A 21,691-nucleotide genomic window follows, 5' to 3' on the forward strand; every position below is an offset into this window, starting at 1 on the left:
ATATAAGAGGTCTGTCTCCAATCGTCAAGCTATGCTATAGAACTGTGACCCTCTGGTAGGTACTGAAGATATTTCGGTCAGTTTCAGCAAACCAAATATATTAAACTTATGAAATTACATTTGATTATCTAATGAAAAATATTAATCAACAATTGATCCATATAATGAAGACTTAATTTATCTTTACCTTTGCAAGAAATGTACAAAAATAGGAAAATGGACAGTTTAAATCATAATTGACCAGTATTGACCACTTGGGGATTATTGACCGGGACGGTTAAAACCACTGGTTAAAACCGGGGGCGGTATTAACCGCCCAACCTTGATTAAAAAAGTTGAAAAATATTAAGTTCATGTGGTAGACAATAAGACAAATGATATCTGATGATTTTAGATCTTTATATTTAAGCCCTCGTTTCTTGAAATCACACTTAAAGTAGTTCCACCCTCCTGTGATGTCATAAGAATTTGCAAAATCAATGATTTATTTAGAATTATGCTTTTGTTAGTGTTTTCCAACGTCTACTGTAAAAATGTTTTTTAAACATAAAATATTTCAAAAGTCTAAGTTATATATATAAATATTCAATAATATGTTTCAAAATATTGAATTCAAAGACAATAACTGTTTTCATTTAATCCTTTATCAAGTCCATTATCCGATAGATTTTCCTTATTTCTTACAGAAATTTTGAATAGTTTTATAATGAAACAGTTTCATGAAATTATTATGAATACTATTAAATTGTTTTAACCAGTTTTTGTGAAATTTTTATAATGTTGTTGAAGGAAAATTGCAATTTTCTGATGTTAATAAATGATATTGTATATGTATGTCCATCTTCGGAAACTCACGGTCGGTCGCTCTACGATTACCTACCGTGGGTCACAAGGCCGATATTTTCGCATAACTCATTAAAATGCGTGATCTTAAGTGACCTCTCGAGGACCAATGGGAATCGTCGTAAATATTCCCGGTACTCAAAGTGTCAGCTGTAATGGCACTGCCCATGAAAGTGTGTTTTGTTGTGTCACTATCAAAGATACATGTACATATACAGTCTTCACGAAAAACTTTGTGAAGCACAGGTCCTTCGGGCCTCTCAGTATAATAATTTTGCAAGCCCGAACAATATTTTAATGGCCCAAAATGTTTTTTTCTAATTCGACCACTTGTCATTTGCAAGGTACAAGCATGTTCTACTGTAGGAAAATACATATCCAAATGACCTTAGTTAAAGAACAACTGACATTATTATATCTTATTTTATTTTTCAACAGATGACATCAGAAGCTCATGTTCTACTGTGTTTTGTATACACCACGTACAAAACATTGTTTTCTCCTGAATTAAATCTCAGCAAAGGCCCACCCTCGGTCCAATGGGGCTTAACTTTTCGATCTCTTTTTCTCCTTGTGCTACTGATGTTTTTTTTTTTTTTTTTAAATTTATTTGGATCTGATGGTTGTGATTGTGAAATACGCTTGTGAGGTTTGGAATTTCACTGACGAGCCCCCTCCCTACACGGGTTGAATATTATTTTACGTCCCTGTTGAAAATATTTCACTCATATGGAAACGTCGCCACTGCCGGTGAAGGGCTACATAATTTAGGCCTATGCTCGGCGCTTATGGCCATCGAGCAGGAAGGGATCTTTATCGTGCCACACCTGCTGTGACACGGGACCTTGGTTTTTGTCGTCTCATCCGAAGGACCGCCCCTATTAGTCGCCTCTTACAACAAGTAAGGGGGTACTGAGGACCTATTCTAATCCGAAACCCTATGGGAATCCCAACACGGACATTGGAAGTTAATGTAAATATATAGTATGTGTATGTAATTTTTATATATGCACATACTATATATTAACATTAACTTCCAGTGCTGTGCCTCCCTATACTTCATAAAAGGCAGGATGGTTGATCATTTTTCAATGCGAAATTTCATTGCTACATGTAAGTCATGACAAAGTCTGAGTCAATCTCGCGCTATATTTGTAATATATATAAAACATACAATAAAACATTTACAGGCCCTCCAGACTCCTGGGTTAAATATTTTTAGAAGCCCGATCCCGATTTTACTGGCCTCGGGCATCAGGCCACCGGTTAATGTCGAAGACTGCATATAGATGAAAGCTCCAGATTTGGCACCCAAAATGGCTGATTATTATTAAAGAGGTACTCTACATCGTCATAATGGCCGAGCACGTTGCTGGGTATATCCGGCTTAGTTCAAATTAAGTTAATTAACAGCATTTCATCAGAATCAAGTATCCTATATTAGTTGGCTGGCAAGGGATATAACTTAGCAAAGTGTGGATTCAACCGCACTAACCCTTGACATCAGTTGCTAAATAAAAGTTGGGCTCATTTATAGACCATTATGCAATCCACTATAATAAATAAAACATCCAATGAAATCACTGCATCTTGTTATGGTGTACATGGATATAAATGACGCAATCTCATACTGCTGTATTGATAAGGCCACTGATAAAATGTGTTGTGTTTCCGCTAACCCAACCGACCCTAGATTATAACCCCGACCCTAGAATTGTTTTTCGATATTTAAAAAAAAAATCGTCATTTTCCCGGAAAAATATATTCCCGGTTCTTGGTTTTCTTTTCAGTTAGACATTAAGATGAAGTCATTCAAACGCTTTAATGATGTACAAAATTGCATGGTATTGTCTGAAGTGTTTCAACAACATTGATAATGATTGTAACTAGCAGCATGGCATGATGGTTGACCTAGTGGCTAGTACCTCCAATGCGTGCCTCACGCAACGGTAATTTAACAATTGAAGTTAACAGACGGTCGAGAAACTTTGCCAAGTGTCATGTTTCCATAGTAGACTTTCTTTTGTTAAAATTGCCAACCCCTATGGTGTTTTTAGACGGTGGCTATTTATAGCCATGCACTGTTTTATGCTATCGCTTCAGCGGGCATTGCTGTATATACACGGGGACCCTAGTTTTATATGGAGGTCATGATGCAGAGTGACAGACATGAATGTCCAGTCTGTCAAATTTTTATGCACATCCATGGTTTCTGCTGCAGTTCCAACTGAAAACACTATGAAAAAGGCCGCAAATAAAGCAGTGAACGCATCTGAGTTGTTGATGGCTGGTGAGAGCCGAGAGAAAAAAAAATATGTGCAGATTTTTTTTAAAATAAAAAATTATGTCTGGTAAAAGTTTTAGCTGGAAAAGAGTTGGATCCCACTAGGATAAGTGGGATCTGCCCAGACTGTCTTCCCACCCTTGTTCCTTAAATTATGAAAATACATTCAGAAATGTATTAATAAACTTAAAATATGTTAATGATGTTCATATTTTGGTGATGATTTAATTTTTTTTTTCAAAACCATCACATTATTTTCCTGTCAAACATATCCAATAGTAGTATTCCCATGACAACCAATCTAAATGTAGAAACAATATAGCTGGTAATTGTATAGCATAGTGGCATAAAGGAGTTAACTTTTGTGTTTTATGCTAGATGTTTTATTGAAAAATATTATTTCTTATAAAACATCTAGAAATTATCCTCAGCCAATAACAGGTGAAATGTTATGATTGAAAGTTTACTTGCAATGCAATTTAATAAAAAAATAAAATTTATTTCCTACCCACCTACCCTATTTTTTTCTGGAACGTTGGCGGAAACTCAACAATTTTTGTCGTTGGCCTAAACATGCGCAATTGTAATATTTACACCACTAATTATGTTTCTTGATAGTAGATCAAGTTTGGAAACCTTTCTGCTTAAGACAATATTGCTTAAATGATTGAAATAGCCATAAACTGTAGGTATCAATACACATGTTTTTATTTGAATCTCTCACTACGCGTTCTTATAAATAGAACCACATTCTCATTGGTTCCCACTCTTTAGTGGAAACAATCAGAACGAGCCCAACTTTTTGGTAGTCACTGATGTCAAGGGTTAGTGCAAGGCAACAAATCGATAACCCTTGACTTGTGAAGATGTAGGCATGAATACTGTTACAAAATAAATAATGATAATAAAAATATAAATCTATATTTCAAAGGTAGTGGGGTTATACAATATTCATATCCAAATGTGTGTCTGTGATCAATAATATTTACAATAATGCACTGTTCTACATATTCACCTCACTTCATACACATGTTTACATATTTTCTGCTGCCTAGGCCTATATAAAATTAAGGCGGATGTCATGTCAATACTAGCCTTATTCATCAAATCCTTAAAAATTTAATAAACTGTTCTGGAAAAACAACTAAATATTGATGTTAGACTAACATCAGTAATTAAAACAATATGTAACGAGCACTTTGTTAAGATGTTCTTACAGATCTGGCCTGTCTTTTGAAACAGTAGCACAGGAAACTCCAAATCTTTGCTGCCAGCAAGAAAAATCCACGTAATCCCATTACAATGAACTTCAGCATGGGTGTAGCTTTCTATCTTGCTTTAAGTATTGAGCCGCAACTGAAGTATCTCATGAAGACGTCGTTTATTTCAAATTCAAGGACAACCTGCACTCCGCTTCACCACAATGATAGGCGCCATTTATTTCCCAGCATTCTCTGCGACTTTTTTCGGAACACTTCGGAAGTTTTCAATTTCTGACATACTAAACATGAAAAGTCTAGATAAGTACCGGGATTCTTTTACCCACCGCGTGATGTTTTTTAGCAAATGGCGTCAGTAGTAACACGGGCATTGAAGCAGAACAACTTAAGAACACCAAAATTATGGATGTAATTTTGGAGTTGGAAACGGTAAATATATATTTTTTAAATTATTGAATTCTCAAATGTATATGATGTGGGGTTACAGTAGGTCATATAAAAATTATTGATCCTTTTCCCTTATAGGGCGTAGTTCGAAATATCTCTGTAACTTATGAATTTCATTATTTATACAAATTATGACTGCTGGATTATCTAGCACAACACCAACAACAGCCTAGTGGTTCTTCTTCCCGTTCAAGTGCTGAAACCACTGAAGTATTTTCGCACTTTGCGCAGCATAAAAGTGCCAACAACATACCCAGCAGGCAAAGTTAGTTGGATTGACGTTGTATTGATGTCAATTTCTGACGTTGGATTTACGTTGGATTGTTGTTGAAAATGACAGTTTTTTAGACGTCTTTTTCTGACATCTACACACCGTTAGATTTAAACGTCTACACAATGTCAGATTTCAACGTCTACACAACGTCAGATTTCAACGTCTACACACCGTCAGATTTCAACGTCTACACAACGTCAGATTTCAATGTCTACACAACGTCAGATTTCACCATCACACAGACGTTCATGATCCCATGGGGATCCGGGTTATAATAGGTCCTCAATACCCCTTGCTTGTCGTAAGAGGTGACTAAACGGGACGGTCCTTTGGATGAGACCGCAAAAACCGAGGCCCTAGCTGGGTCAAACCAGTTGTGGCATGATAAAGATCCCTCCCTGCTTAAAGGCCATATAAGAGCCGAGCATAGGCCTAAATTTTGCAACCCTTCACCGGCAATGATGAAGTCTCCATATGAGTAAAAAATTCTTGAGCAAGACATTAACAATATACAATCAATCAATCAACATCAAACTGACACCATTTTTGCAACATCAATAAGTTGAAATGTAATCATTTGAACAAGAGAACTCTTTTTCTTGTCATTTTCCTTCTTTATTCATTGTTCATGAAATAATATTCAGTCATTAACACTATCAAATATCAGGGCGTCAAGTGAATTTTTGTCCAAAAAATATAGGACAAACCTCAGAAATATAGCACCTTTTTGAAGTAAATGTTGTATAGTTACAAATAGATGACACAAATTGTTTGTAATATACAGTACTGGTTTTACTTCAGAATCCAACATTTCTTGCTTACCCTAAAATATAGGAATTTCACAGAAATATAGGAATTTTTGTGTAGTCTTGAAGTTGTCCAGGCTGACTGGTTAGTACTGAAGTTGGGAACACTTCCCCTATAGCGAGATATTCAGCCTGGACAACTTCAAGACTACTGCATATGTTGTTGGCACTTTTACTGGAATCACATTTTGTTCATCTGTTTCCCCCCTATATTTTGTCTCTTTTTATGCCCCCGAAGTTCAGGGGCATCTAGTTTTTTACCTGTCTGTCAGTCTGTGGCAAAAAACTTTAACCTACCACAAGAGGTAGACCTTTCATATTTGCATCATGTGTATTCCTTGTGGCAAGACTTTTCCATTGGTACCAAAATTTAACCTGGTGACCTTTACATTGATCTTTGACCTATGTTTAGAAAATTTTAAGGCATATCTTTCAAATTGTAAGTGGTATTGTTTTTATATTAAGCATGTGCATTTTTAGTGAGAAGACCTTTCCAATGATTCCCATGGGGATCTGAGTTAAAATAGGTTCTCAGTACAGACAGTACCCCTTGCTTGTTGTAAGAGCTGACTGAATGGGGCGGTCCTTTAGGTGAGATCACAAAAACCAAGGCCCCGTGTCACAGCAGGTGTTGCACAATAAAGACCCTTCCCTGCTCAAAGGCTGGAAGTGCCAAGCAAAGGCCTAACTTTTGTAGCCTTTCACCGGCAATGGTGATGTCTCCATATGAGGGAAAGATTCTCAAGTGGTACATTAAACAATATACAATCAACCAACCTTTCCAATGATACCAGGTTTGTTGACCTTGACCAATGACCTAGTTTTTTGAAAATTCCAAAAAAAAAAAACTTGGTCATATTTCTTACAACATAAGAAGCACAGCTTTCATATTTGACATGTGACAGTGTATTCCTTGTGGCAAAACCTTTCCATTGGGACCAAAATCTTGACCTGGTGACCATTACATTGACCTTTGACCTACTTTTTGAAAATTCTAATATAATCCATATCTTTTAAACTATTAAACCACAAGGCACTGCTTTCATATTTTATACATGTATGTGTATTTCTTGTGAGAAAACTTTTCCATCAGTACCAAGTTTGTTGACTTTATGACCTTGAAATTGACCTCTAATTTTCATTTTGAAAATTATTCACTAAAATATTGTAATCTGGGGACATCACTGTTTCACAAACACAATTTGTTACTTACTAACATTAAGTATATGGGTTAAGAGAATTTCCTTATAGTTTTTAGGCTAAATTCTAGGCTTTAGGAGTGTGTATTTGTCATTGTTATTCTGGTAATAAAGTAAAGTGTTATTAATCTTCTTTTCACTATTACTGAGTTTATTTTCAAATCTCTAAATATAGTGTAGTTAAGTCGTTTCGAAATCGGCACTATAAAATAAAACGAAGTACGGACTATACGGATGCCAGACCTGCTACATTAATGATGGGTTAACACACTAACAATTTAAGACTATTACAACATATGCCATTCAATGTCTAACACTACCACAATTGTAATACTGGAAACCATCTTTTTTCTCCAGAATATATGGGTAGCTTAGAAGGCACACTTGACACAAAATTACATGAAGCTGTTCGCTATGGTGACCTAGACGAAGTAAAGCTAGCACTTCAACAGGGATATGACCCAAATCTTATTGGATTGTACCAGTGGAGTGCACTTCATGAAGCAGCAAATAATGGGGAGTTAGACATACTGAAATTACTGATAGCCAAGAAAGGTAAAGTTACTACACACTCTAAAAGTTTGTCGTTCTGAAAGGGCAAAAGTATTCAATTTAAATGCTTTCTACTTCAAAAATCAAAATGCTTCATTTCAATGTAGTAAGATTTATAAGTTTTCATTGCATTTTCCTGATATTTAAAAAAGAAGTGAATCATACAATTAATTTATACATGTCTAATCAGCCTTATCGATTGTAGTCTAATACAAATTTTAAATACTTTTACATCAAGTACATTTTTTACATCAAGTACATTTGTATGATAAAACATGCCTACAAGAGAAGCTTGTTATTCAATGTGTTGGTCTAAAATCAGGTGATCCAAACAAGAAAGACCTGTTGGTAGGAAACACTGCAGTTCATTATGCTGCACAAGAAAACTATGCAGAATGCCTGAAACTCCTCATTGATGCTGGAGGTCATTATGACACAAAGAACAATGACGGCAAATCATGTCTGGATCTGGCGACGGGAGAGTGCTTCAGTATGCTGGAATCGCTTAGTGAGTGAAAAATATTTCAAGACATAGTGAATTTTATAACTAAATATGACGTAATAGTTAACTTGAAAATTTGAAGAATTTTATCTACCTTAAAGGGACTGATTCACAATTTTCCCCAAAATTTTGTTTTTCACTTTTAATGATCAAAATCTACTGTCTAATGTGTTTTTAAAGAGTTCACATAAAAATTATGGTTATACATTATCACAGAAGCTCATTTTAAAGACTTTATTGTTTGTTTTGTAAACAAAGATTGCGGTATGTTATTGTTTACGAATTTTTCAAAAGAAATGGATAACGATCTAAGTTAATTATTATCTTTCACATTTCAAGCATTTTTGGGGTAAATGTGTCATCTAAAAGTTAAAATTTGTGACTATGCAAAATCAAGATGTTTTATATTACAAAATCAATATTTCACTTGTTTGTTTGTATACATAAAATGACTCGAGTTGTTGTTTACTTAACACAGATTTAAGGCTAAAATATTGCTTTTATTCTTGCATTCAGAAAGTCAAAATTTTGGCTGTCAACATTAAATGAGTTATATTTTTAATGTTTACCATCAAAAATGAAAAATATTTTTATCAAATATCGTGAACCAGTCCTTTTAAATAATATTTTATTCAACAATTAAGAGCAAGAGAGAGAGAAAGAATTTTTTTAAAAAGTTATTATTCATAAAGTATTCAAATCATTTATGTAGATGTACATTTCTTCCAACATTTTCAACAGCAAGAGACAGAACTAGTGAAGACAAGGGTTTGTAAATCATCAACTCTGTGTAGAAGAAGATACTATATATAACATATTATTCAGTCTCTTAGAAGAAACAGAATTGTAATAACATACTCATATGTAAAGGCCCTGCACTGACTACTATCCATGTTCAGTATCTCCTCTCGTAGGGATGTGGTTATAACTGTTCAGTGCAGTACATCTACAAAACAGGGGGTTTCTCAAAATGATATTGAGTCTGCATGGTTAGCATGAAATGTATGGAATGAAAAAAAAATTGTCTGAAGATAGGATTGTCATGGTTCCAATAATTTTCAGGTCAGGTCGGTTCAGGATTTTTTAATTCGGGTTCGGGTATTTCAGTTCGGGTCTATATAACTATTTTAAAAATCTAGTATACAAGTTAAAATCAAAAACCTTTATTGTATTTTGTTACAATATGATTACTCACAGATGTGGACTCTGGTTTAGACTCTTGACATCCATCATGATACTAGAAACAGCATTGTCACTTCTACTTGTTTCCATTCCATGCTTTCAATGTTTTGTCATTGACGATGTTGATCATGTGGCATATTCTAAATGTGTCTTGACATATTTTACTGTCATTGTTCAAACAGATTTCTAATAATGATTCTATCATAAAAACCAGATCCGAACCCGACCCGAACAATCCCAACCCAAACAATCCGACCCCTTAAACAAAACAACCCACAGTTTTCAGTTATTTCTGGTACCCATTGCAGCCTTATCTGCATGTATATACTGACTTAAGATAGGAAGCATTGACTTATAGTAGCAAATAAAATCAAAGCAGTGAACCATGCATAATGCTAATCCATGAACTCTAAGAATTATACAAATTAATGAATGCAGTAAATTCTGCATCATTTGTTCCTTCTGTTTGTCTGTCTTACTTAGCTCTCTGCCTCCATGTGTTCTTTCATCTTCCATAAGGACATATGAGACGTTTCTCAATAATGTATAATTTTACATTTCACTTGCATCCTAGCTGTTTTGTTTCTAACAAAAAACTAGGGGTATATTACCAGATCTGTTTTAGAGTTAGCATATTTTGATTGTTTCTGGTTGTGAGAAGTAAAAATATAGAGTCAGCTATTCTGTAATTACAGAAGGTTGTATATATGGACATTACGATAAAGTCTTGTAGCAAAGGGAGACAAATCTTTGAATCAATTGAGATCAGGTATTGCACCCAATCTGATTAAAATAAGATCTTTGATCCGCTCCGTTCAATAACGGAGCGGATCAAAGATCTTATTTTAATCAGATTGGTATTGCACCCGGGACGCTTGCATTTCTCGATAGCTGATCTAGCCACTGAGCTAGTCAGGCAGATACTGTGGAATAATTTCAATTTGTGGGGGCCAATTTTCGTGGGTAAGCAAATTTTTGCTGGTTCTTGGGCACGTAATTTCGTGGGTAAGCGATACAATATCACTAGGAGAGATAACTCTACTTGGTTTAAAATAATGTTCGAGGGCACGTAAATTCATGGGAAATCCACGAACATCAATCCCTTACAAACAATGATTATTCCACAGTATATGAAGTATGGTAACATTAATATAATATAGAGGAGATGAAAATATAATTTTAGAAAAAATGTTATGACCTTCATTAGGTTAAAATAATGTTTCAAATCCAGTCCTGTTTAGTTGTGCTTATCTGTAGACAAAATTGCAAAGACATTTAAATTTTCATGAAAAATTAGTGACTGGGAAGAGCATCAGTTGATTTTAAAAAGCTTGAAAGTGATCTGTGATTGAGAACAGTTGCAGACAGATTTTGGAGCCTGTGCAGAGGTTTGCAGTCTTTGAATTCTCTTGCTTCGGATTTTGTTGGTTTCATTTAGCACATCGCTGATATCACCGATATTTGTGATATTCTCAGCAGAGAGGAATGTAGAAATCTCCATTTTCCTCATGCATGTGTGGGATCACCAGTCTCTTTTTATTTTGAATAATAAAGTTGCAGGTGCAGAGCTTCAAAGGAAATCAGAACTTTTAAAAAGTTCCCCTCTAGAAGCATAGCCTAATAGTTTTCTAAATGAAATAACAAAATTGTCCTGATATATATAGAGTAATGCTTTAAGCCTCAGTATAATTGCATATACAACTTTTCTATGGACTCAGAACCCATTTCATGAATACTGGTTGGAAGAAACCCCATAGGTGTCAGTAGAATACTTATTTCATAGTAAATTATGTAATTCATAAGAAAAACTTTTGGATTCTTAATTAAAGTCTTGGCATGAAGTCCTAATGTACTTCTCAGTGTATTCATACAGAGAAAATTCATAAATGTATAAAAAAAAATCTCACTATAACCAGTAAGGTAGTACATGTATCTTAAAACTAGTTGCTGATTTGATTTACCTAACATTCATTAGTAGATACAGTCTGTATAGTCATGATAATTCCTGTTAACAATATCTATAAATTATGATGACTATTCTTCTGGTAAATTGATAATATAATTTTTCAGAAGTTGCAATTTATGTTTTACAAAGCAAGACTAGTCATTTTTTTGTAGTGAAGGGAATAAACTTACATTTCTTTTAGAAAAATGCCAACAGTTTTTTGGGGATGGGGGTGGGGTATGAAGTTACACAGGTTTGCTTCATAATAAATAGAAACTTTGAGTTTTTACCACTTCTATCTGAAACAGAAGTCAAGGACCTTATGGTTATGTCATCAAAGGAAGTCAAGAAACAGCTCCAAGAAGAGGTCAAAGACAAATCATGTGAACAGTCACATGATTCTTCAAATGCACTGCCACAAGAAACTGAACTTGGACAAGCAGAGGACGTCAAACCACCAGGTATTTAAAACAGTTCTTGTGTGTGTTGATTAGGATATGAATTGTTGGTCCTTGTCAAGGAGTACAGTCTCTTGCTATGCAATATATATCAATGTACACCTATTGTGACTACATTGTATTTAACAGAACTTTTAACGAAACAGGTACCATATTAAAAGTTGCACTCCGCTCAATCTTCTGAGAGTTGCTACATTGTTCCTTTTAACAGGTGTAAAACTTTCAGTGACAGAAGTTTCGGAACCATTGGTCCGAGACTGTGGAACAGTTTATCGGCTGAAATAAGACAGTCCAAATCTTTACATACTTTCAAAGCCAAATTGAAAACACATTTGTTTAGACAGTTTTAATGTACATGTTTTTAGTTTAGTAGATGTAGAGTGTTTGCATGTATATGATGTATTGTTTATTCTTTTAAAGCTTTTTATATTATACATGTACAACGCCATTGAATACTCTGTGTAAAATTAGGCGTTAAATCAAATAAAAACAGTTTCAGTTTCAATAGATTTGCTGCCAAAATATGATCAAATTGACATAAAACCACATACTCAAACAGCTAATTCTTCAATGTATATGCATTAAGTACTCTATGTACAGTCACAAATGATGAGACCAGTTGCGGTATCTCAGTGGTTGAGTGTTTGCTTCATAACTGGGAGGTCATGAGTTTGAGCCCCGCTTGTGCCACAGGCGTATCAAACCTAAGACATAAATATAGGTAGTGATTGCTCCTTCGCCGAACGTTCAGCATTTAGAAGTGAAAATGACGGATGTTTCAGATATGACCTTATAAATGGAGGTCCTGTGTCGTGGCAGGCATTGGCACGTTAAAGCACTGCTATAACCCTGAGCATATGGTCTATGTTTGTGGTACTTCACCTACAGCTGGTGATGTATCAACATGAGTGAAAAATTCTAGACAGGACATAAAACAAACAACCAATCAATTAACCACAAATGATGACAGAGCATGAGACACTAAAATCTTGAGAAACCCAATGAAATTGTGTATTTAGAAGACAGATGAGTTTTAAATCAGTGTAAATTAGCAAAACTACAGTTTTTGTACAGTTTAGTATGAATTGTTCTATAATTATTTGACAGCCATGGGTTATCTTCACCTGACGTTTGAGTACCACTCTCACAAAGAAAGTTTGAAAATAAAAGTTTGGCAAATCAGTGACCTTTTGCTTCCTCCTCGTAAGTGCACTACTTATTATCCTATTGTTGGGATCTGCTGATTGTTTTCAAAATTTCACAGTTTGTTTAATTCTATTGATGGAAAATGTTCATTTTTTTTGTAGCTCAGACCTCAAACATCAATTCCATTTACATAAAAAGTTTCCTTATGCCTGATAGAAAGAAAGATTCCAAAAGAAAGACAGAAGAATTAAAAGTTGATCGTTCTGAAGCCCATATCAAATCCACAACCTCCGCAATGAAAGGAGGTATCCAGCATGTTTTTTCTCCTTCCTCTTTTAAATTTTCTAAGAAACTGGAGTATGAAGGCATCTCTGCTGCTGTAGTGAAAGAAAAGAGCGTACAGATAGAAGTGTGTATTACTCAAAAATACAGCAAAAGATCTTTCCTCATTGGGCTGTTTCACATGTCACTTAAGGAGGCAGTTAAAAAGATTGTCAGAGAGAAGTATCCCTTGATTCCTTGTGTGAACCACACCATTCCTGTTAATATGAGGGTATATTGTGCTTCTGAACTCCAGATAACAAATTCTGCCAAAATCTTTTATAGCAATCCAAACTTCAGGAATCTCTCTGAGAGTGACTTTTCAGAATATTCTGACAGAGCAGCAAGTGACCCTGATCTCAAAGGTGTTACCATAGTGAAAGATGCCATCACTCCCCGTAATGTTGTTTTGAATATTGGTGAAGAATGCGATGAAGTTTTAGATATGGTGGTCGGACGTTATGATAAGGAGAACAGGTCTGCTAGAGTTATGATTCCTGGTGAATTTGTTGAAGAAGAACTCAATGAATCTGATTACAGTAGCATTTCTAATGTGATAGAAATCACAGACATGACAGATGATATGGCTGAACAGAACAGAAAATCACACTTTTCATCCATTGTGAAATCTGTCAAAATGAAAACAAAGGTTGAAAAGTTGAAAGAATCCTCTGACTCAAGGACAGATTCAGATGCTACCAGTGTTTCAATTGGAGTAGAGGATTGGAAGTATAATGAAGTCAAACAAAAGTCTGGGTCAAGGCCAGAAACCCCTACATGGGACTATTATGACTTACCAATGCAAACTGTTGAAATTCCTCTGGATGAGAATGAGGGTCCAAAACAAGGATATGCTCCAGTATGTCTTCCAATGGAAACTACACTTGGGTTAATGCAGTCCAAAATTAAAAACCTTAAGAAACCCAAGGCTGTCAAGATGGAAAGTAAATCAAAGGATCTGAAAACCCTTCCTGTAATTGTTGTGACTGACTCCGACAGTGGTGTGTCAAGGTCACTTGACAAAAGTTTTAAAGCCAGGGTGCCAAGAGAGGAGGTGACTTCTACCAAACCAAGAAGTAGCAACAAAAAGAGAAAATCTACCAAAGGGTCTGTGTCAATCGATTTGGAATCTTTTGACAAACCTGTTAAGACAAAAGATGGAAAATTCCAAGTGACTGCTGACATTCATGTTCCTAGTGCCAAGACTTCAGGTCAAGAAACAGCTATTGATATTGGTGATACTGATTCTGTGATAATTGAATTAGAAAACTTAGAATCCGAGTTAAAAAATGTAGAATTATCGGAGAAGACTCATGACTCTAGCAGAAGTCATGTTGTTTTGATGCCGAGTGATGATTTGTCCTCCAATCTAACAGCCATGAGGCCCATTCCTCAGCAAGTTTTTATCGAGGATAGTTTGTACGAGAGTGGGGATGACTCTAGTGAAATGTCAGAATTCACTTTACCATTTGTTCCATTTACAAGTAAAAATGATCACATGATCAGTGAAGTTTGATACATGTACAACAAATATTCATTTATCTTTAAAGGTTCATTTAATTTAGATTAGGAATAATTCTGATGTACTAAATAACAAGAAAAAGGATTTCTGAAAGATGGCCTTGAACTTTTATATGAACATTTAGGAGAGCCATTCTTAGTTAACTGGGATCAGTTTTACAAGCTAGGACTTCACAAACTATAAAATTGTATTAGACAGGGGGCAGTAGAACTCCATTGCTTTATTTTGGAAAAAAGTTCCTGATTAAGGGTTGCCTTTTTAGCTCACCTGAGCTGAAAGCTCAAGTGAGCTTTTCTGATCACCTTTTGTTTGTCGTCCGTCTGTCCATAAAATTTTCTCATTTTCATCGTCTTTTCCAGAACCACTGGGCCAATTTCAATCAAACTTGGTACAACTCATCCTTGGGTGAAGGGGATTCAAGTTTATTCAAATGAAGGGTCATACCCCTTTCAAGGGGAGATAATCATGAAAAGGCAAAAATAGGGTGGAGTCATTTAAAGATATTTTTCTCAAGAACCACTCAGGCAGAAGAGTTGAAATTTACATGACAGCTTTCTGACATAGTGCAGATATCCAGGTTTGTTAAAAAGTAGGGTGGGGCCACAATAGGGGCTCTAATTTTTGCATGCAAATATATGAACAAAATTTTCTTAAAAGTCAAAAACCATTTGGCCAGAAAAATTTATACTTCTACGTAAATGAAAGCTTCCTGAGATAGAGGAGATCCAAATTTGTTCAAATAATGGTCCCCAGAGGTAGGGTGGGGCCACAATATGGGATTAAAGTTTTATGTTGAGATATAGGAAAAATCTCCTCAAGAAGTGCTGACCCAGAAAAACTGATAATTACATGAAAGCTTTCTGATATAAGAGTAGATTCAAGTTTGTTCAAATCGTGGTTCTGAGAGGTAGGGTGGGGCCACAATAGGGGATCAAAGTTTTGCATGCTGATATGTAGGAAAAATCTTTAAAATTCTTCTTTTCATGAACCACTGGGTCAGCAAAGTTGAAATTTACATGAAAGTTTCCTGACATAGAGTAGATTGAAGTTTTTTCCCCTTCAAATCAAGGCCTCTGGGTGTAGCATGGGGCCACAATAGGGGATAAAAGTTTTATGGGAATATACAAAAAAATTATTTAATTTTTTATACTCCTGCGACTATAGTCAGGGGCTTATCATTTTGTCATTGTCTGTCTGTCTGAAACTTTAACCTTGCTCATAACGTTTAAGTGGTAAATGATAGGGCTTTCATATTTTATTACATATTCCTTGTGACATGATATTTTCTTCCGTACCAAAGTTTTTAACTTTGTGACCTTGACCTTGGAGTTTGACAAACTTTAAAGAAAACTTTATTTATTCAATATATCCTGAACTCTTTAAGTTAGGGCTTTCATAATTTGCATAAAGATTCCTTATGGTAAGGCCTTTAATTTCATACATGACTGTTGGCCTTGTGATTTTGACCTTGGAGTTTGACCCAAATTTCAAAACCCTGAATTTACTCATTCAAATAATGAGTGATAGGGCTGTCACATGTCATAAATAAATTCCTTGTGACAAAGTCTTTTTTAAACCTTGTATTAAAGTTTCTAATCTTGTAAATCCGGTGTAGGAAAATCATCAAAATTTGATGTGCTTCATTAAGTTTTGAAGACATAGCATACATTGATATTTTCATAATACATGTAATGTAATTTAAATTTGACACCTCATTACGTTTAAAGAACTATATATGGTGTGCATGAATACATGATGTATGCAAATTAAGTATTTCTGGATGTGTGTTTAAATATATCGACTACTTAAAAATCCTTAAACATGAAACAAATAGTGCTATGATTTTTTAGGTAAATATTTTATTGTAAAAAAAAAGTTAATATCGCACTTTTTATGGTTGAAAAAGCATGGTAAGTATTTGAAAATGGGTCATGCTCCTCATCAAGGTCTCATCAAAAGTCTGTAAAAGCCTGAATTATGTGATCATTTCCACATGAATCTAATTGTAAACATTGACATCAGTGAGACAGAGAATGCATGTATATCCTGGACATGTTTTCACCCTCAGCCGGTTTGTTGTGTTTTCGCATTCAGATATTTTAGTATAGATTATTCATTGGACAGTCGTATAAATAATCCAGTGAACTGTATCACATTTTAATTCCATGCTTTAATTCTGTGCAGGAACGAATTTCATATTAGCTAGCCCATACCAGATTTTCTTGTTTTGCTTGATAGCCATATGTCACAACAAGTTATACAAGCCTTTTTGCATTTATTTGTGGCAATATGACCCCTCATTGTAAGTAAACACTAATTTAAAGATATATGAATGCATAAACATAGAATTCATAATTTGTGTATCAATGATCGATGTGACCTAGTTCTTAAAAAAAAAAAGTCTTTGAAGATCACAACAGCTGAACAACATAAGTGACTCGGGTCAGCGATGTGGTCCAGACTCGGGTCAGTGATGTGGTCCAGACTCGGGTCAGCGATGTGGTCCATAGGCCTCTTGTTCAGCCATCCTTCAGAAACTTGATAATCTGTAGTTTTAACTGTATATTGAAATTTATAATTATACATTTATATACAAATATATTTATATATATATATATTTATACTCCCTATTGATTTATAATTTAAGAAACAACGAGAGCATATTGATACACATTTGTAATGAACGACAGTTTTATATTCATGTACATGTAGACTAAAAAATATATCATTGTTTAAAGGTTTGATGCATTTATAATATTGAGGCAAACAACAGTTACCAAAATAAATTAAAGAAATACAAAATGGCACTGTAAATAAGTATTCCGTAACAATTGATGATAGAACTTTGTTTTAGCACTATTTTGTTCCACGCAGACTGTTTTTGTGCACTTGTTTATCTGTAAACACGGTCCCAACAAATGTGTAATTTTTACTTTTGTATTATTACGTGTATGTATCTTTTATATTATCCATCCATGAGAAGAGTTGTGGTAAATTAGGTGCAACTTTCTTGTTTTTACTCAAGTTTGCATACTTTTGAGAAGTTCAATTTGCAATCGCTAGTTGTTGTTTCTGAGATTTATTTTATTTTTCTTCTTGCTTGAAGCTGATTTGAGACAATGTAGCAGGAGAGCTTGTGTTGTTGTATCAATGTGTATTAAGTTAATAGTCTTTTCTTTGATTATGATTTTAAATTCTTATACATATTTTCTTGACTGTGCAATACATATTTTATAATGATATTATATTTTGATATACATATAAGGAACTATTCAGCATTGAGTCGGGTTTTGTTAAGGTTTGTTAGAATGTTGCGGACAGTGCTTTTTGTATGCATTTTGATTAGGACTCTGAAGGCTAAGAAATAAGTCGGATCAAGAATTTTTAAAAGAATTGGTATAAAATAATATTGAATACTTAAAATAACTATATACATGTATGAAGTGTAATTTAATGGAAAGATTTAAATATAATTGAATGCTAATGATATAAACTAGAAAAAAAAAATGATTTATTTCCTGCAGAGGTATTAATCATGCACACCTATGGCAATTTTTTTTTCAATGATATACTTTTGATCAGTTTTTGAATGATATAATTATCATTGAGCACAGTTTGCAATCAGGGAGGAGGAATTTTTTTTAGTAAGAACTGGAGAATTTGCACAGATGATAATTAGAACAATTGTTATAGCACTGTATTGCTACCGAAATATTTCAACTTCTGTTTATACAGATAAATAAATATAAACACAAAAAGGTATTGTAGTTCATTTTTAGCTCACCTGAACCGAAGGTTCAAGTGAGCTTTTCTGATTGCTTTTTGTCTGTCGTGTGTCTGTCTGTCTGTCCGTCTGTCTGTTAAACTTTTCACATTTTCGACTTCTTCTCCAGAACCACTGGGCCAATATCAACCAAACATGGCCAAAAGCATCCTTGGGTGAAGGGCTTTCAAGTTTGTTCAAATGAAGGGCCATGTCCCTTTCAAAGGAGAGATAATCACAAAAATGCAAAAATAGGGCAGGGTCATTTAAAAATCTTCTTCTCAAGAACCACTGGGCCAGAAGAGCTGAAATTTACCTGAAAGCTTCCTGACATATTGCAGATTCAAGTTTGTTCAAATCATGGCCCCCGGTGGAAGGATGGGGCCACAAGGGGGGATCAAAATTTTACATACAAATATATAGGAAAAATCTTTAAAAATCTTCTTCTCAAGAACCACTGAGTCAGAAAAGCTGATTTTTACATGAAAACTTTCTGACATAGTGCGGATTCAAGTTTGTTCAAATCATGGCCCCTGGGGATAGGATGGTACCCCAAGGGGGGATCAAGGTTTTACACACAAATATATAGGGAAAAACTTTAAAAATCTTCTCAAGAACCACTAAGCCAGAAAAGCTGAGATTTACATGAAAGCTTCCTGACATAATGCAGATTCAAGTTTGTTCAAATCATGGGCCCCGGGGGTTGGATGGGGCCACAATAGGGGATCAAAGTTTTACATACAAATATATAGGAAAAATGTTCTTCTCAAGAACCACTGAGCCAGAAAAGCTGATTTTAACATGAAAACTTTCTGACATAGTGCGGATTCAAGTTTGTTCAAATCATGGCCCCCGGGGGTAGGATGGGGCCACAAGGGGGGATCAAAGTTTTACATACAAATATATAGGGAAAAACTTTAAAAAGCTTCTTCTCAAGAACCACTAAGCCAGAAAAGCTGAGATTTACATGAAAGCTTCCTGACATAATGCAGATTCAAGTTTGTTCAAATCATGGGCTCCGGGGGTTGGATGGGGCCACAATAGGGGATCAAAGTTTTACATACAAATATATAGGAAAAATCTTCTTCTCAAGAACTACTGAGCCAGAAAAGCTGATTTTTACATGAAAACTTTCTGACATAGTGCAGATTCAAGTTTGTTCAAATCATAGCCCCCAGGGGTAGGATGAGGCCACAAGGGGGGATCAAAGTTTTACATACAAATATATAGTTAAAATCTTTTTCTCAATAACCACTGAGTCAGAAAAGCTGATATTTACAAGAAAACTTTCTGAGATAGTGCAGATTCAAGTTTGTTCAAATCATGGCCCCCCGGGGGTGGGGGGTGGGGGGGGTAGGATGGGGCCACAAGTGGGGGGGGGGGGGGTTCAAAGTTTTACATACAAATATAGGAAAAAGCTTTAAAAATCTTCTTCTCAAGAACCATTGGGCCAAAGAAGTTGACATTTACATGAAAGATTTCTGACATAGTGTAGATTCAAGTTTACAAAGGGTAGTTTGGGCCATAATAGGGACTAAGGTTTTACATGCAAATATATATGGAAAGTCTTCAGATATGGGCCAAGGTGACTCAGGTGAGCGATGTGGCCCATGGGCCTCTTGTAATATTTCCACTTACCTATGGAGTGCCGAATTAACATAAACTCAAATAATTGAAGATATCTTCAATTATTTTGAGCAATATTTCTACGAAATTGATGCTCTCATCAATTGAATTGAAGAGAGCAATAACTGAATTAATGTGCGCATCAAATCTATTATTGCTTTCATTAATTCAATTGATGCACGCATCAATTGAATTGAAGAGAGCAATAATTGAATTAATGTGCGCATCAAATCTATTATTGTTCTCATTAATTCAATTGATGCTCGCATTAATTCAATTGATGAGAGCAATAATTGAATTGAAGCGTGCATTAATTCATTTGATGAGAGCAATAATTGATTTAATGTGCACATTAATTCAATTAAAGAGAGCAATAATTGAAATTAATTATTTGAAGATATCATCAATTCAATTATTGCTCTCTTTAATTGAATTAATGTGCACATTAAATCAATTATTGCTCTCATCAAATGAATTAATGCACGCTTCAATTCAATTATTGCTCTCATCAATTGAATTAATGCGCGCATCAATTGAATTAATGAGAACAATAATAGATTTGATGCGCACATTAATTCAATTATTGCTCTCTTCAATTCAATTGATGCGTGCATCAATTGAATTAATGAAAGCAATAATAGATTTGATGCGCGCATTAATTCAGTTATTGCTCTCTTCAATTCAATTGATGAGAGCATCAATTTCGTAGAAATATTGCTCAAAATAATTAATTTAAAGGTTGATATAAATAATTTGATCTCTTTAATTCAATTGAAGATATCTTTAATTATTTATAATGCTTTTGTATAAGGAATCAATGTGCGCATCAATTCTTTTAAAGAGAGCAACAATTCAATTAAAGAGATCATTAATTCAATTGTGGATATGTTGAATTGAAGATATCTTTAATTATATAGTCACTCTCTCAAAAAGAATTATTGCTCTCTTCAAATGAATTAAAGATATCATTAATTCAATTGTGGATATGTTGAATTGAAGATATCTTTAATTATATAGTCACTCTCTCAAAAAGAATTATTGCTCTCTTCAAATGAATTAAAGATATCATTAATTCAATTGAAGAGAGCAATTATTGCGCACATTAAATCAATTATGTAGCGCGCATCAATTCAATTGTTGACATCATTAATTCATTTAAAGAGATCACTAATTCATTTAAAGCGCGCATCAATTTAGCTCAAGAATTAATGCGTGCAATAATTCAGAATTGAAGATATCATTAATTATTTGAAGAGATCTTTAATTGAATTGTTGCACGCATCAAATGAATTGATGATGTCTTCAATTATTTGAGTTTATATTAATTTGGCTCTCCATACTTACCAGCCTCCTTATCTATTTGCAATTTCTCTCTACTTCCCTATACAATGCGTCGAGCTATTTTTAGAATACACTACAGTATCGCCTCCAGTTATCCCCTTTAACTATAACTTCAGTTTTTTCTCGACGCCATTATGGTTTAGTCCATGTGATCCTCATATAGTGCAAATTTTTGATTCGTTTGTGTTTTTGGAGTTGTTAGGTGGTATTAGATATAGAGAACGATTTAAAGGATTGATCATAATGTTCTGGTAAGATGA

The 21,691-nt window shown here is 34.5% G+C and overlaps 2 protein-coding genes across 4 annotated transcripts in view; one reads left to right on the forward strand and one right to left on the reverse strand.

The window, feature by feature from the left end:
- LOC125663521 (CTD nuclear envelope phosphatase 1-like) overlaps positions 1-4,592 on the reverse strand; it is a 17,360-nt gene extending 12,768 nt beyond the window's left edge. The window contains exon 1 of the mRNA XM_048895779.2: positions 4,345-4,592. Coding sequence (XP_048751736.1) covers positions 4,345-4,443 — 99 coding nt within the window. The 5' untranslated portion in view covers positions 4,444-4,592. The remainder of the gene's footprint in view (positions 1-4,344) is intronic.
- Positions 4,593-4,658: 66 nt separating this feature from the next.
- Positions 4,659-18,459, forward strand: LOC125663532 (uncharacterized). Of its 3 annotated transcripts, XM_056152961.1 has the most exons (8): positions 4,683-4,776; positions 6,355-6,668; positions 7,431-7,628; positions 7,948-8,133; positions 8,869-8,895; positions 11,563-11,715; positions 12,820-12,915; positions 13,020-18,459. In XM_056152961.1, exons 2-8 carry the CDS (start codon positions 6,659-6,661, stop codon positions 14,693-14,695), a joined length of 2,346 nt encoding a protein of 781 aa, XP_056008936.1. In that variant the 5' UTR covers positions 4,683-4,776; positions 6,355-6,658; the 3' UTR covers positions 14,696-18,459. The 3 variants fall into 3 exon arrangements, with proteins under 3 accessions (XP_056008937.1, XP_056008936.1, XP_048751744.2); XM_056152962.1 differs by lacking the exon at positions 6,355-6,668 and having other exon boundaries at positions 4,659-4,776; XM_048895787.2 differs by lacking the exon at positions 8,869-8,895.
- The last annotated feature ends 3,232 nt before the right edge of the window (positions 18,460-21,691 follow it).

The sequence above is a fragment of the Ostrea edulis genome, chromosome 1 (assembly GCF_947568905.1).
Source record: "Ostrea edulis chromosome 1, xbOstEdul1.1, whole genome shotgun sequence".
NCBI lineage: Eukaryota > Metazoa > Mollusca > Bivalvia > Ostreida > Ostreidae > Ostrea > Ostrea edulis.